This window comes from Oenanthe melanoleuca, chromosome Z (assembly GCF_029582105.1).
Source record: "Oenanthe melanoleuca isolate GR-GAL-2019-014 chromosome Z, OMel1.0, whole genome shotgun sequence".
Lineage (NCBI taxonomy): Eukaryota > Metazoa > Chordata > Aves > Passeriformes > Muscicapidae > Oenanthe > Oenanthe melanoleuca.
The window spans coordinates 51,943,000-51,959,360 of record NC_079362.1 but is presented as its reverse complement, the minus strand read 5'-3'; the positions used below and the strand labels follow the sequence as shown (position 1 = coordinate 51,959,360).

Below are 16,361 nucleotides of genomic sequence, written 5' to 3'. Positions count from 1 at the left end.
CCTGCTTGGGAGTGTACTGGGAGCATACCTTGCACAAAGATTTCCACAGGCATGTCACATGGCTGTTTATCACTAGATTAGCCTTACTTTGCACTTCAAAGACACTGCCTTAGTAAGGATCTTATTTTTTAAGTACCAAATATATGTCTGTTAGAGTGGAAAACACAGTCTAGAACGTCTAAGCAAGGTACGAAGTTCTTCATAAGACAGAAACCAGTAGAAAGTATTTCATAAGGGCTACAATGGCTTAAAGCAGGTATTTATGTGGACTACCATATCTGAATCACATAAAAGGTAACATATTGATAAAAACCTAGCACGTCATTTATCCAACAGGACACAGGAAGTCTGGCAAGCTACTCAGCAGAATTTTTTTCCCTTATACTCAGCAACTTCATTTGCCATCCTCATTTCAAAAGTCAAATTCACACAGGCCTAATTTTTCTACCTTATTGCCACAATCCAATGAATGCACTTTTTAAAACTAATTCAATGCTACAAGCAGAGTTCATTGTTAAAAGTACTTGTAAACCAAGACAACTGCTCTAAAATTGTTATTCAAAGTTCTTGCACCTGACTTCAGCCATATCATGCTCACATTAGTCTGTCTTACCTCAAACCACAGCAGTTTTAGGGCTTGAACAAGTTCTTCCACTGTTTCCCAATATACACCATGACAAACACGCCTGGCAAGTCAGACACAGACCCACCCTTTTCCAGGCACATCTCGAGAGCTTTTCAACAGCTATAGCAAATCTTACCCTGAATTTTATCCTCGACAAGTCAAGCTGAATCAACACTTCTTGAAGCTTCTGTTCTAGAAACAATCTTAGAAGGCCAGTAATATCGATGACTCACAAACATGAAATTTAGCTCTCACCCCTGGAAACTCCATCTACACAGATGTCACAATGGAATTTAAAATGTCTTTCTTGTGCTCTAAAAAGTTATCTTTTTCTCTGAAACACAACAAAAAACCCAAAAAGCAATAAAAGCACGTTCCTGAAACATTCAAATAATTACTTAATAGATCTGAAGCTGGTAAATACAGACTTAGTTAAGAACCACTATCAATTCTACTAATGTTTTTCCCCCTTTCTGTGCTTCATTCCCCCACATAACTGATGGTTTCAGGTAACTAAAATTAAAATTGTATTGTTCAAGCCATTAAACAGTTATGCAATGCAAATACCTACTAAACATTCACTGAAGATAAAAATTTTAACACTCACATGTAGCTCCCCAAAGTCATGAAGAACAGCAGCAAGCAGTTGGCAAGTAAAAATTCTACCTCGACTTGCATGTTTTGTTATATTAAGCCACCATTAACTGTTGCTAAAATACAGTTCTATTTCTTATATTAGACAGGTTACAAAGTGGCCTACCTAGCTCTAACCTGCAACATCAGAAATTCACCAATTAAGTCCAAAAGGTTTCATTATGCACAGGAAGTTTTTTTTCCGCAGCCAGCTTTTTAAACTTTTTAATCAAAAGGAAGATGCTTTGTAGAAAAGCAAAACACCTGAAAATTGTTTAATATTTAGAGCCTGTTGTTCTAATATTTTTGACCCTGATTTTCTGACAAAAAGTCACACCAAAAACTTTTTCATGTTTTTATTGTATGCCAAAATTCATTAAACTTGAGTGTTTGCTTGTATAGAAGTTACTCATAAAATACGTCTAGGCAGAAATTTGTTAGCAATCTGACTTATTTCAAAGCATAGGCTTGTTCAATCAGGCCACAAAAATAATATTGTGTACAAGCAGTAACTAAGGAGCTGTAGATTCAAGGAGTTTCCAAATATCACAGATCTTGAGATCTCATCAGGAAATAAAATCAAGGCAGACACAATACAAAATAGCAGCTCCATGTAGCTTTTTCAAGTTTTAATTTTATTCAGGAGGTGACAGTTCAGTTTGCCTCATTCTTCGAAGCTTCATCGAAGTTTTCAACAAGATCTAGAAAAAGATGGTTGGAATTAAAGTTTGACCCACTTCCCCTCTGCCAAACATTTTGGGTTTGAATTTTTTTCCTAATTTCTACTTTATATCACCATAAAAACTTTCAGCTTGTAAAATACAGAGCAAATAATTTTTTTTAAGAGCTTCAAGATTCATCCTCCTTGCTCAACCAAGGAAATTTTGGATGGTTCATTAGAAAGCACAATTCTAAAAGCATTTAACTTCGCTATAACAATTGGGCAGTGATTCTGACAAGGTAGTTTCTTATGGAATATTAAATAATTATCTTAGTCATAGCTATAATTTCAACACAGGATCAAAACACTAGCTCAAACTGTGAAGTCTCTCATGGTATCTGAAATTAATTAAGTAATCTACCCACAGAAATTCTGTGACAGCAAGTGACTAGAAAACACTCCTACTATCCCTGGTCTGATCTTATACAATGTGTAAGATCTCTTGGCAAAATTCACTTCCTTTTCCTCTACTGCATGTTTGTTCTTACCTGGAACTTCATCATCATCATCTTCACCAGTAGCAAGTGGTGCTTTTCCATCCACAGCTGCAAGAGCAAATAGTTCAAAAGCTCCATTCAAGATCACCACAGGCATTTTGGTTTATAGTTTAGCTTTGTGTTTTTGAAAACATTATCTAAGATCCTGGGCTAAGCTGCAATGCTTTATCCAGTTCTGTAAACAAAGATCTTTGTAGGAAATTCCCATTCCTTTTGTTACTGACAATGCTTAAACAGCCCAATGTGAAATTAGAATATGCATGCTAAACAGCATACTGGTCAACATCTTGTATCTAGGTATACTGAGTGCCCCGCAGGACACTAACTTCCAAATACAAGTGGAGATTGATTTTACCAGGTTTTCCTGGAAAAAAAACTGTGGTAATCCATGGACCACCACATGGCTTTTAAATTTATGTATTTTACATCATCAAGTTTTAAGGAATAGAAAGGATCATTTCATCCTACATATCCAAATAAAGCTGAGGTGTAATTGTGAAGCTGCGGGCAGACACACCACTAGAAAAAGTACTTAAAAGGTATTACTGTTCCCCTGCAAAGTTAGAGGAATATGGAACTGGACACACAGTTTTACCCTCCTTAGATGGTTAAGGTGACCTAGCGCTCTTGTCCACGTTTGACTCAGTAATTGCTTTAACCATTCCTGTTGTGTTTGACAGAGTTAGTGAGACTTTACCATCTCCACTGTAGCAGACCAGTGAGCACCTGCTGAATTGGGCAGAAGTATAATGCTAACAATAGACATCTCAAGTGTCTTGCTGCCTCTGCCACTACTCTACAACAATTCTTTCGTGTCAAGTTGCCTCTTACTTTCTAGGACCTCAGTCTCATTCTAATTAATCCTTCTCAGTTTTTAAGAAAAGCATGAGGCAGAAGATGGCTTCTTCCTAGACTTGTACATTAATTTCTAGAGAACCAGAATTTCTAGAGAACCTTTCCTTTGAAAGGACTTCGGACATCACTAACCTTAATTTGTTTAAGCAGCAGGAAGTTGTTAAAGCTTAAGTGCATCTTAATGTCAAAAGATGGTAGCCACATCAAGAAAGAAACTACCAGAGCATCAAGTCTGGCTACAGTTTTCCAGTGCTAACCCTGCTATAAGACACACCAACAGGTGACTTTGCTTTACCGAGTCATACTTGCCATCCAATTTAAGCTATAAATAAAATAGATTTTAAAGAGTTTGACTTCTTTTTAAGCATTTTATAACATCCTTACAGACAACTAAAGTACATGGAATGTCACTGCTGCTACAGAGTTCAACCTACATTGCTTGGGTAGGGCTTCTGCCAATCTCCTGAGGCTGGTCAGACTGTCAGCTCCCAGCTGGTTTAGGATGCTAGGCAGCATTTCTGTCAGCTGCTTTGTCTCAGCATGGCCGGTGATAGTGAAGGTGTTAGCAGCAAGAGATGCCTGAACTTTTGGGTTATTGAAGTGAATGACTGTTCCCTGGTTGGTAAACATGTTTACCTGAAAGAAAAAAAAATTCAGTATTTGAAGCAGTCTAACAGGATTTTTCAATTTAACAGGAAATCAAAGTTCTTAAAGCTCCATGAAAACTGACTGATAATTTACAGATAAGTTTAGGACCTATCACTTATCAGAAAATTGATTTAATACATTTTCTATTTATATATAGAAATTATTTTTTTTACTTTGAAGCAATTACCTCTTCAATTCCAGAAATATTGTTGACTCCCAGTTTCTTCAATGAAAACTGAAGTTTTTTATCATCTGCTGTAGCTGTTCTGTGAACAACCTTCTTCTTTCTGCGGGCAGTACCCTTTACAAAACAAACAAAAAAAAATTACAAGGTAAAACTTAAGTAGTTCTCACAAACTCTAATCCTAAGTGCTATATAACTACATTACAATATCTACAAATCAACTTAACATACTATTTCTGTGTTTCAGTGCATGAAAACCTGCTGCCCAACTTCACTGTAGCAGTCTTTCTCTTGCACTAAGGCAAGATTTGCATATGTGAGAAAAGCATGAGGTTTTAGGAAGCAGTGCCAACAGAGAATGTTTATTCCACAAATCTCATGGTTTACTGCAGCATCTTAGAAAAGGGAAGTTGCAAATTTACCCTTGTTAACCCAAGTTATCACAAGACATAAAACTGAGGAATGAACAGCTTTAAGCAATTTCTAAAAGTTATTAGTTTTTTCTTATATTGCCTTTCCTAAATTATAGCCAAATTTTGGTAATAGTCAGAGGCCATATAAACACATCATTAGCAAATGAATATGAGAAAAGTAAAAATATTACATTTTTATTCTGAATAGCCATCAGATGGACTTATATATTTGAAGAATGCCTACTTTTCAAAAATACTTCTTAAATACATTTTTAAAAATACTTCTAGTGTTCTAGACCAACCCTGTTTAGAAAACAGACAAGCAAAGGTTAAGCTGTCCGACAGACCCAGAGCTTTAGATTTCTCCAGGGAAGCAAATGTCCCACATTAGAAGATACCCATTTCTAAGAAAAAGCAGAAAATGTCACTCTCTAATTGCTTGCACAGGTATTCAGAAAATCTGATATATAATGTCTGTAAGTGAAACTAAACTACCTTTTGACATAATGTAACTACTAATCTAAGTCTTCCCACTCCAACTGCTCATCTACCACATGCTAATAATAAGATGATGTGTTGATGCCTAGCCATATAAATAGCAATTCCCTTTCAGTTTACTGTTAGAAGTTTGAAAGTTGGCTGGACACTAACTAACACAATTCTGTTAACCACAATGAGGAATATTAGTGACAAATTCATACGAAACTAACACTTGGAAGACTACCACTGAAACATTTAGGTTTTTGTCAAGAAAACTAGATATTCCTGCTACTGTCAGGTTAGCATACACAGCGGTTTGGAAACTACTAGAAGTACTGATTTTAGTGCCTTGTCTAACCAAGAATTGAGCTAGATAAGGTATATGCTAAGCCCCTCTAGAAAAAAGAATTCTCAGTAAATTTCAGAATGTGATCAAGGGATATGGAGGAATATGTACCTTCTCCACACCCATCTCAACTTAAATGGCAACAATGCCATGAAGATCCCAGAAGTAAATTCCCATTAAAAAAAAAACAAACATATATATTGCAAGCGCAGGCATACCAACTATTTCACAGGCCAATTTTAAAACTAAATGACCACTCTGTGCCTTTCTTAATGTCTCTAAAAGCCCTATATTGATCAGCGAGCTGCAGGAACTCTAATCTGAATGCATGCTCTCACATGATGGATTCTAAAAGCCTCTACAGTCAATAAACGCACAGCGGTTAACATGCATACATACAATCAGCAATATTATACAGCAGTTCTCTAATTAACCATTAACATATACCAAGAATATGCAAAAATTACCAAGGCAGATAATTACTATCTATCTATCTATAGTATATATATACTACTATACCTGTTTTAAGGTAGCCTAAATCTCCAGCAAACAAACACTGGAATGAAAGCTCCTGGACAGCAAGAGTTCTACTGAATAATTTGTAACCTAGAACATTGTATACTCCCTCATGTAGAAAAGATGTTTACTGTCAAATGACTACATTAAATATACTTTTCTTAGGCTACAGGTAAACACACAACACAAATACATATATTCAGATGGAAAAAAATTTGAAGTTCTGATTATATTAGTCTGCAATTACAGAAATATGACAAGTATAGAATTTTCAACTTTGCACAGAAACGCAAAAAACTACCTTCAGCACCCTAAGTATTTCTAACAAGTCAGCAACATAACCCTCTATGATCTGTTATGAAAACTATACCAAACCTCACCTGCTGTAAGTTATTCTCACTCCAAATCCCACACATTTTCTAAAACAGTCCATACAATTATCATGGAATGGCTGGAAGAGGACTACAATACCTACATCATTCCAACCCTCCTGCCACAGGCAGGGACACCTCTAACTAGACCAGGTTACTAAGAGTCCCATCCAAACCAGCCCTTAACACTCCCAGGGCTATTGCATCCACAGTTTCTCTGGGCAGCATGTTCCAGTGCCTGACCAGACTCACAGTAAAGAATTAAATCTAAACCGACTTTCAAGTTAAACCCATTCCCCCTTGACATGCCACTGCATGCTCTCGTAAACAGTCTTGAAGCATCTTTCCTGTAGGCTCCTTTAAGGCACTAAGAAGCCACAATAAGGTTACTCCAATGCCTCCTCTTTTACAAGCTGACCAGTCCCAATTCTCTCAGATTGACTTTGACAGGAGAGGAGCTCCAGCCCTCTGATCAACTTCCTGGACATGCTCCAACATCTCCATGTCGTTCCAGTGCAGGGACCCCAGCTCTGGATGCAGTACTGCAGGTGGGGTCTCAGCAGAGCAGAGCAGAGCAGAGGGGAAGAATCCCCTCCCTGCCCTGCTGCCCACTCTGCTCTGGATGCAGCCCAGCACACGTTTGGTTCTCTGGGCTGGCAGTGCCCATGGCTGGGTCATGTCCAGCCTCTCACCCACCAGCACCCCCAAGTCCTTGTGGGCAGGGCTGCTCTGATCTGTCCATCCCCAGCCTGTGCTGGTACCAGAAGTTGCCCTGACCCAGCTGCAGTACCTTGCACTTGGTCTTGCTGATGATGAGATTCCCATCCGCCCTAATACAGAATATTAAGTTTGCTGTAACATAACATACACAGAGAGAAACGGCTGGCGACTCAGCTACTACATACTGCACCTATAAAAGTAACTTCAGAGGGCCCTGGGGGAGCACAGCTTCCGTTGAGGACAGTCTAGTGAAGCTGAGAGCACTCAGGGCTGCTCCCCACACCCGTTTCCAGGACCCCTTGTGACAGGCGCGATATGCAGGCAGGGACACGCAATCCCGATGGCAGCGCGGGGAGGAGGCTCCTACCTTGCCACCGATGCGCACTTGGGCCTGCAGCTTGGCCAGCTTCTCCTGGTTCATGATGGTTTCCTTCATCTGCGGAAACAACAAGAGCGCCCGGAGCAGCGCCGTGTGGTGACTCAGGTGGGGGCGAGTGGGCGCAGGGGCTCTGTAGCCGCCCCTCACCACACGCCCACACGCGTCCTCCGCGGCGCGCGGGCAGCCCCGCCCCGCCACAGGGCCGGGAACCGTCCCAGACCGCGGGCAGAGCCGCCGAGCCCAGCCGAGCCTCCCTTCAGGCCCAGCCCGTAACCGCCGCCCACCGCCCCCGGCCTGGTCATGCCGCTCTCCCGGCCGTCCCCCCCCCCCCCGCCTCCGCGGTACCTCGGCGAGCGGAGGGGCGCGGAGCGCGGCCGGAGGCGGCGGGCAGGACGCGGAGCCGGGATCCGCACGCGGGCGCAGCGAGATGGCGGCCGGAAGGAAGGAGCCGCGCGCCGGACCGCGCGTGCGCGGCGCCGGGCCCGGCAGGGGGCGCCCCGCCGCTCTCGGGGCGGGTCACGGAGTCCCGGGATGGGCTGGGCTGGGAAAGACCTGTGGCGTCATTGGCTCTGCCGTGTGCCCGACCACGGCCGTGCCAACCGGGCCGCGGCACCCGGTGCTGCCTTTCCGTAGACAACTGCTGGGATAGTGCCTCTAGCATCTCCCTGGGGAGCCCATTCCAATATCTTGTCACTCTTCCTGGGAAGAAATTCCTCTTGATGGCGAACCTAAAACTCTCCTGGTGCAGCTTAAGGGTATGTCCCACATCCTGTTGACCAGTTGCCGGGCTTCCCCTTGCTGGACCTCCTTTCAGGCAGCTGTAGAGATTGATAAGGTCACCCCTCACTCTCCTCCAGGCTAAACAGCCGCAGTTCCCTCAGCTGTTCCTCACAGGACTTGTGCTCCAGACCAGCTTAGTTTACTTCACCAGCTATGTTGGCCGCCTCTGGTCTTCTGCCAGCACCTCAGTGTCCTCCTCCTAGTGAGGGGCTGAGGACTGGACACAGCACTGGAGGTGTGGCCCCACTGGTGGCAAGTACAAGGGGACAGTCATTGTCCTGCTCCTGCTGGCCACACTACTGCTTATCCAGACCAGGATGCCATTGACTTTCTTGGCCACCTGGGCACTGCTGGCTCATGTTTGGATCAGCACCCCCAGGTCCTTTTCCTGTGGCAGTTTTGCAACCACTGTGCCCCAGCCTGTGGCACTGCCTGGGGTTATTGTGGACAAAGGGCAGGACCCAGCCTCACATTACCATGCCTTACTCACTTTTCTGCTCTCTTACCCACCCTACCTGCAGCTTTGCCAGAGAAGCTCCCCACCACAGGCATGACATCCATGGTCTGGCATCACAGAATCACAGAACCACTGGGGTTGGAAGGAGCCTCTGCAGATCATCCAGTCCAACGCCCCTGCTAAGTCAAGGTCATTCAGAGCAGGTGACACAGGAACATATCCAGGTGAGTTTTGAACAGTTACAGAGAGGACACTCCACAGCCTCCCTGGGCAGTCCCTTCCAGGGCTTGGCCACTGTCAACATAAAGTTATCCCTCGTGTTGAGGTGGAATTTCTTGTTTCTTTAATTTATGGCTATTGCTCCTCATTCTGCCACTGCACATGACTGAAAAGAATATGGCACCATCCTCTTGACACCTGCCTTTGAGATATTCATTTGTATTGACAAGATCCCTTCTAAGTCTTCTCTAGACTAAACAGGCCCAGCTCCCACAGTCTCCCATAAGAGAGATGCCCCAGCAATTGTATTTGTGTGGCTGGACTCTCTCCAGTAGTTCCTTGTCCTTCTTGTACTGAGGAGTCCAGAACTGGACATGGTGCTCCAGATGTGGCCTCACTAATTATGTGTTTATTATTTTTCATGCTAGAAAACATATAAGCATTGTGTTTCTTTCTCACTTGTGTGGTGCAGGCCCCCTCTCAAAGCCATGGCTGTGCTTCTCCCTGCTATCCCCAGCAACTTGCCTCCTTCCTCCCAGCTGGCCATGGCAGGGCTCTGTAGTGAAGCCACTTAAATGAACCAACCTGACACCCCCAGCTGCCCGTGCCCAGCCAAACTACTGAGTTTTTTTCTGTCACCACTGCCTGTATGTCAGTCCTTGTTCTTTTTATTTCTTCCACTCTGTGTGTTTTTCACTGTGACTTTTCCTTCTCTGTTACATTATGGTAATTTCTAAGCTACCCACATGTGGCTGCTTGCTGCTGGTTACTGGATACCCTCTGTGTGCCCTTGCTGGATCCCTCAGAGATGTTCCCTTGTAGCTGTTTTCCCTCACTGAGGCCTTAATATGCCCTTTTTATGTATTGGTAGTTTATGTATTTTCTGAGTCCTGTTCTGAGAGCCAAACACACACCTCCTGTGCCCTAACTCACACAGTTTCTGCTGCCTTTGAGTGTATGTGAACCCTGTTCCTCCTTTTGCATTTCTGAGGCAGAGATCATTCACAGCCTACAATTCCAGTCCCCCACACGTTTGCCAATGTGTCTGAGTGTACTCTGTCTGAGTGGGAGTAATCTCACAGCCATGGGAGGGTGCACGCCTGGCTCCAACAGGAGGCAAAGCGGTCATTGCAGGACCTGTGCTGCACAGCAGAGGGCAGGAGCAGATTTATGGGGGAGCGAGCCTGGCATTCTCATCCGTGCTACACGTGCTCACAGAGTGATGCAAGAGAGAAGCCTTGTTGCTCCATGGTCCCAATCACCACCACAACTGAACGCGATGAGCCTACTGCACCAGTAGGAATACTACTGACCTTGCCATCTCACCCTGTATTTTGAACTTTTATACTAGTTCTTCTCTGGAATATCATCAGTTAACTATTCTCTTTGGTCTTGTTTCTGTAAGACTATGTTAATAATTAATTTATCCTCCTTTATTGATTAACATTTTCTCCCTTGTTAGTAATCCCCAGAGCCAAGGTTTTGCCAAGGCACTACTTTTTATGTGTCTGTGAATTTTGTTTGCTCCTATGCTATCTTTTCACTACACCAGAGCTGAGTGTTAATTTGTACAGAAGATTTTGAATCGAGGCTTTTGTAATTAGTGAAAATTAATGATAATCCCAAGATGACTCCATCTGGTGGTGATAGAAATTCTCAGGGACATGATGATTCAAAAGGTGCTGCTGAAAAGCAGCAGCCTCCACGCCTCCCACCAGGTGAATTGCAGATGAAAATTAGAATATGATCAAACAACTGTAAAAGCTGATGGGGGACCTCTGAAAATTTGGTCCACCGTATCTGGAAAAGTTGAAGAGTCAGTCAGTTTGTGGGAAAAGATGACGAGGGAAGCCCATATTATTTAATCTGAGCTAACAAACCCAGTATATCATTCAAAAGGGGGGAAAAAACATGTTTAGGAGAAGTGTTTGGGGAAGACGGAGCTTCTTAGGAGCTAAAAAGAAAGCTTATAAATTTATTGCAGGATGAATCTGCCAATGTACCTGCAGCAGAAGTGAAGACAGCTGAGATGAAAAAAAAAAACCAAACCTGAGTAACCGCAAGCTATTGAAAGTAAAAATCGATCCTCTTCATATTTATCACAGTCTGCCATCAATATATATGAAATATTCTAGAATTGTTAGGACAAATGATGATTACAAGCAGCAAAATATTTTATTAGACTGAAATACTGAAGTGAAAATTAATCACAGAAAGATTATTCCAAGATAGGAACTGTAGAAAATGCTTTTCCAGCTGGTATTTTATTATCAAGTGATCTAGAGATATGATCTCGTATGCCTGAGATTTTTGAAGACAAACTGTGATGAAAACCACATTGCTGAGTTGTATCAGAAGTTGACTCAGTGGCAGTTCAAGGGACTCTAAGATTTGGTTACATTCGTGGATCAAACAGGAGATCTTCAAAAAACAAACTTAACATCTGAGAAAAACTATTTTAGCATGCTAAAATAGTATTGGCTTGTTCTCTTCAGTTGTTCTTTTGTAATTCCATAATGGAAAACATAAACATAAATCTGGATTTCGCTGTAGCTGAAGAACTTCTATTGAGAAATGAAGCAGATCCAAGGCCTGTACCCCTGAGAGGGACCCTGAGCTCAGTAAGCACCTTTTCAGTTCTGAAAAAGGGTGAAAGTCATGACCTCAAAAACATCAAAGAATATGCATTATTAAATATATGTTGTTCACTGGCTACACAGAAACAGCATAGGATTTGAGCAAGATCATCAAAATGGTTACTTGGAATTTTTTTTCCCAAATTGTATGTAAGTTTAAAGGCAGAAGAATGACATTTGCGCTCAAAATGCCAGTGGAAAAGCTCTCCTAAAAGTCATGGCCAGTGCTGAGTAACAACAGGGAATGTTGAGGAAATGTGTTAGTATCATATTGAGGGAACTAAGCAAAGGTCATAAACACAAGTGATCAGGCTATAGTGAAGTAATATTTGTCCTGATTATCAGAGATAACAAGATTTTAGGCAGCAAAGGAAATCTGATAATCAGAGTTTCGTTTGGAAACATTTGTTCAGAAGAATGTTGTGTTTAACTGCAGAACATAAGGGGGAAAGCACTATTTTGAAAATATCCATGTATGCTAGCAATTTAATGGAGGAAAATAGCAGCATTATGGAGTAGAGAACCAAAAGTGTTGAGAGAGAGAGATGGATAGAAAAGAAACCATCTCTAGATATCTAGACATAAGACTCACTGAAGAATTAGTAAATTTTAAAGGGATATAAAATATATAAGTATTGATAGTAGCCCGGAAAGATTCAACTTAAATCTGCTGCTGTTTTCATATCATGTATTATCATGCTGTATCATGTGCTGCAGGGTTGACCTGTAATAGATTCTAGTGTCAAGGAAGAGAGGCTGCTGCCCAACAAAGTGTCCTTTTCTCACTTTTTCTGTATGTAGCTTTTAAACTCAACATCCCAAAATACCTGGGCTTAAAGCCATATCACAAGCCTTTCATGACCTCTGGGATGCCTCTCTCTGTAACACCCTGCCGAGTCCTACTGGAGAGTAGTTGGAGAAGTGCTACATCAAGAATCCACTGCCTTCACTGTACATGGTTCAAACGGGCTTTGCAGGACATTTGTAAGTTCATGTTAATAAAACTGCTAAAAGCTCACCAAGAAAGGCTTGCCTGTTAGTCTTAGTCAGTAACAGTCAATCTTGCTAGAAAACCTTAGTCAATCTTGCTAGAAAATAAGTAAGAGGTAGAAACCTTACTGGCTATGTGTGAAAAAAGTGATACCTTAAATTAATGCACAGATGTTAGGGACTTAGACAAACATTCCTGTAGACATCCTATATGCAGAATTCAAGAAGACTTAAATCCTTCAAGCCATGATCACAGAAATGTTTTGACCTCTGCGAAGACAATGATCTTTGTATTGTCTTTAAACAATTAACACTTACAACTCAAAACATTGTTGAGACAGCATGATCCAACATCAGCATGTAAATGTGTAGTGTATCACATTTAGCCTAGGATGAATCAGGACTAAATTTGGCCCACTTAAGAAGTGTAGATGCCATCATGCTACCTTTGACTAATGCCTTGGCAGCTGCAAAATTCTTAGTCATTCTGGATTTGACTTCTTTGGTTTTCTAGAACTCCTGGTCCAGCTGGTGCTCGGCAGGAGGAAAGTGGTGAGCTTAGATGGCAGGAGGTGGAAAGGCTGGACAGGGTTAGGGCCTTTCTCCTTCTGCAACAGCTAGCTGTTATTTCTGCTCAAGTCCTGGCAGGAGCCCATTACCCACTGAGTTCTAGATGGAAAAACTGATCTTCCTTGTCTTTGTCCACAATATAGCTGTCCCCAAGGATTTTTAAGTGAGCAAATAATATACTTGAGAATATTCATTGCATTTATTAATGAGTTTGTACTCCTTTGGGGCTTACTTCCATCTCCATAGAATGAAATGGAAAATATATCAAATATTTGAGGTACTAATTATAGGATCTCCCTCCTAGTTTGCTAAAGCTTGTCTACAACAAAAAGTAGAGCTTATGTGGAAAATATTAGAAAGGTTTTCAGTAGTTGGCGAAGTTATGAAATTAAGGGTAACCTAAACAAGCATGATTTTTTTGTGTGAAATATACTCTGCTATATCAGCTCTGGCAACCAGTGTTTCATTATGCAAATCTGATATCCTTCCACCAGCACTGGAAATAGTTACTGGCTTAAAAGAGTAGAAATAATAAGCTGAAATTAAAACTGGTAAAGCAAATTTAAGAATCTCATGCTGTTTTGAAGGACTATTATGAAAATAATAGGGAAGAGATGAACAAGAAAAAAAGTGGAGAGAATGAAAAAGATTGTCAGATATACATAATTACTTCTGTGCTAGTCCAGTGATTCTGAAGGAGAGCTCCTCAGCCTGTAAAAAAGGTGACCAATAAAAAAATTTGTGATAGAATCTACAGAGTCATGAACAGCAGCGAGAAAGTGTTTGTTCCTTGTCTCCTCTAATACAAAAATAAGAGCACATCACATTTAAATGAGCAGGTGACTTGCATAAAGCTAATAAAAAGAGACACTTCTTATGGTTACAGCTTAGGAGCATCCCACCACAGAGTATGTTTAGTGGTGTAAATGTACATGATTTCAGAAAATGTCTGGACAAATTAATGGAGTAAATTCTCTCACAAGCTATTAAATTCAGATATTATTTATGCTTTAAAACAAACAACTTGAAACAGGCTCTGGCAGCTAGGAATCAATTTTACACACTTGTTCCTATATTCTTCTCTAAACATCTGGTGTTAGCTGATGTTGAATTCAGTTTATGCTGCTAGATGGGTCTTGGTCTAACCTGATAATGATGTTTCTTAAGGTCAGAACATCATGAGGACACGAAATCACATTTTTACACAAATAAGAATCCCAAAGGGCCTTGTAGGAAGTGACTTTCACTTGTCAGAACAAATGTACATGTCCTGCAAAAATTATAAACCAAGGAGGAAAAAAAAAACCAAACCAACAGACAAAACAAAATCTCAACAAAATCCAACCCCAACCAAACAAACCAAACCAAATTGTTCAAGAAGAAGAAAATGTTTGACATGGTTAGAGGGGAGATCACCTCCAAGGATGGTAAAACGTTTTTTAGCAGTAGATATGGCAGGAACCCTACATTTTTCTTCAGTTTTTCAATTGACTGCTGCCAACCCTCTTCAGTGCATTGTGATCACACAGACTGTAATCCCAGCCTCCACAGAAGGCTTAAAGGAAGTGTTACTTTCCCCAAAACTACATGGCAAGAGTAGAAGAAAATAAACACCCAAAGAAGTGGAGATAAAATGGCAGTCGCTTTTATACTGGGCGAAGAAGACCACAGCTATTATTGTCTCTGTCATGGACACCACCATCCTTTTGCAAGGTGATTGCTGAAGCATTTATTCGTTCCATGACACAGGCAGCTCAGAATTCAGTCCAATCTTTGGCCCAAGAAACGACATTCACAGAAAACGTAAATTATTCAAAAAATAGTTCTGTACTTTAAGAAAAAGTCCAGTTCTTCAGCTCCAGAAAACTCTGAGTACCTCAGCCAGAGGGCCAGTGTGGCTGCTTGAAAATGCCCTGAATAGTGCCCAGGGTAATCTTTGATTTTTAATAAAGGTCTGGGTTGCACTGATAAAATGTGGATGTTCTGTATATGCATGCAGGAATTGTATGTATAATATATAACTAAAAAATTACAATTTATAATAACTTAAAATTTATTATTCATTTTAATATGAAAAAAAAAAAAAAAAAAAAAAAAAAAAGAAGTATAAACTTTAGCTGGGAACTGTATTTCTCATCTTGCTTCTGTGCAACTGCAATTTAAATGCGTGATGTATCAGTTCATTCACAGCTAGCAGGAAACCCTAGACCCCAGCCTCGGAGATTCTGGGTCAAGGGTGGTCGTTTGGTTGGGTGTGTGGGCAGAGAGCCCCGGGACGGAGGTGGTAAAGTTATCGAGGAAGTTCCAGCTATTTCGCCGAGGGGTGGTTTTTAGGTCCCCTCCAAAACTCTGCTTTTCTTCAGGACCTCGGGGTCCCGCTCAGTCGCTGAGCGGGGGATTCCTGCCCCACCCTGCCTTTCTCGCTGGCTGCTTGGGGCGGGGAGGCCGCGCCGGGCCCCCTGCCCCGCACACGGCGTCCCGCAGCCGGCGCTCCTTGCCGGTAGGTGGCATCCCCCGTCCGCGCACAGCAGCGCCGGAGCGCAGCGGCGCGGAGCGGGACCGGCCGCGAGGTGGGGGACAGGGCAGAGCCCGCGGCCCGGCCGCTGGCCGGGTTTTACCGAGGGAAGTGCCACTCACGGCTCAGCCGCTGCTGCTCTCCTTCCTCCTTTCCTTTCTTGCCTTATTGAAACGGCACCTGCCGGGATTGGGACGGGAACGATCAGAAGATGCTCAAAGACAAGTCGCGAGGTATTGATTGCCCGCACTGGAGGCTGGCTCAACCGACCCCCAAAAAGGAATCCCCTCAGCAGCTCACACACACGACATACACACCCTGCAGCGACAGACGAGAGCTTGCAGTGTTGCCCAAGCCTTCCAGAGGGGTCACCATCGCCTCCCGAGGCCACCCCGATCGGCCACGTCCAGAGAGACCCGCACCGCAGCCGAGGCTCCCGGGAACTCGGTGCTATCGAAGAGCCGCCGGTGTCACACGCTCAGTGAAGCACCCGTGCGTTCTGCTAGCAGAGAGGATCGAGGGCAAACCCCAGCTCTTTTGGTTTGTCGCTGCAGTGGTTCTTCCCCGTGCATTTTTAAACTTCACCGTTCTTCATACTTAAGAGCATGATTTTTTAAAGACGGTTTCAAACGTTCAAACTAGGAGAAGAAAATGAATAAAAGGTGGGGGAAAGGAAGCAGAAAGATAAAATACTATTTTTAAAGACGAGAAACCTCTTGAGGACGAAAAATTCTGTCTACCTTTCTTTTAGTAGCTTCCCTAGGACCTCAAAACTAATTCGAAGAGAGTTTTTATGAATTGTAGGA

The 16,361-nt window shown here is 42.4% G+C and overlaps 1 protein-coding gene across 1 annotated transcript; it reads right to left on the bottom strand.

Moving 5' to 3' along the window:
- Window positions 1-1,856: 1,856 nt before the first annotated feature.
- On the bottom strand, window positions 1,857-7,889 carry BTF3 (basic transcription factor 3). Its single transcript, XM_056514032.1, has 6 exons — window positions 7,734-7,889; window positions 7,377-7,445; window positions 4,167-4,280; window positions 3,766-3,967; window positions 2,468-2,524; window positions 1,857-1,959 (listed from the first exon to the last, which is right to left on the bottom strand). Exons 2-6 carry the CDS (start codon window positions 7,443-7,445, stop codon window positions 1,913-1,915), a joined length of 489 nt encoding a protein of 162 aa, XP_056370007.1. The 5' UTR covers window positions 7,734-7,889; the 3' UTR covers window positions 1,857-1,912.
- Window positions 7,890-16,361: the final 8,472 nt, after the last annotated feature.

Excerpts from the sequence above, each read along its gene's own strand:
- BTF3 (XM_056514032.1), bottom strand. The coding sequence starts at position 7,445 with ATGAAGGAAACCATCATGAACCAGGAGAAGCTGGCCAAGCTGCAGGCC. Across the intron at positions 3,968-4,166 it reads ATATTTCTGGAATTGAAGAG|GTAAACATGTTTACCAACCA; the intron begins GTAATTGCTTCA and ends TTTTTCTTTCAG. Across the intron at positions 1,960-2,467 it reads TGATGATGATGAAGTTCCAG|ATCTTGTTGAAAACTTCGAT; the intron begins GTAAGAACAAAC and ends ATCTTTTTCTAG.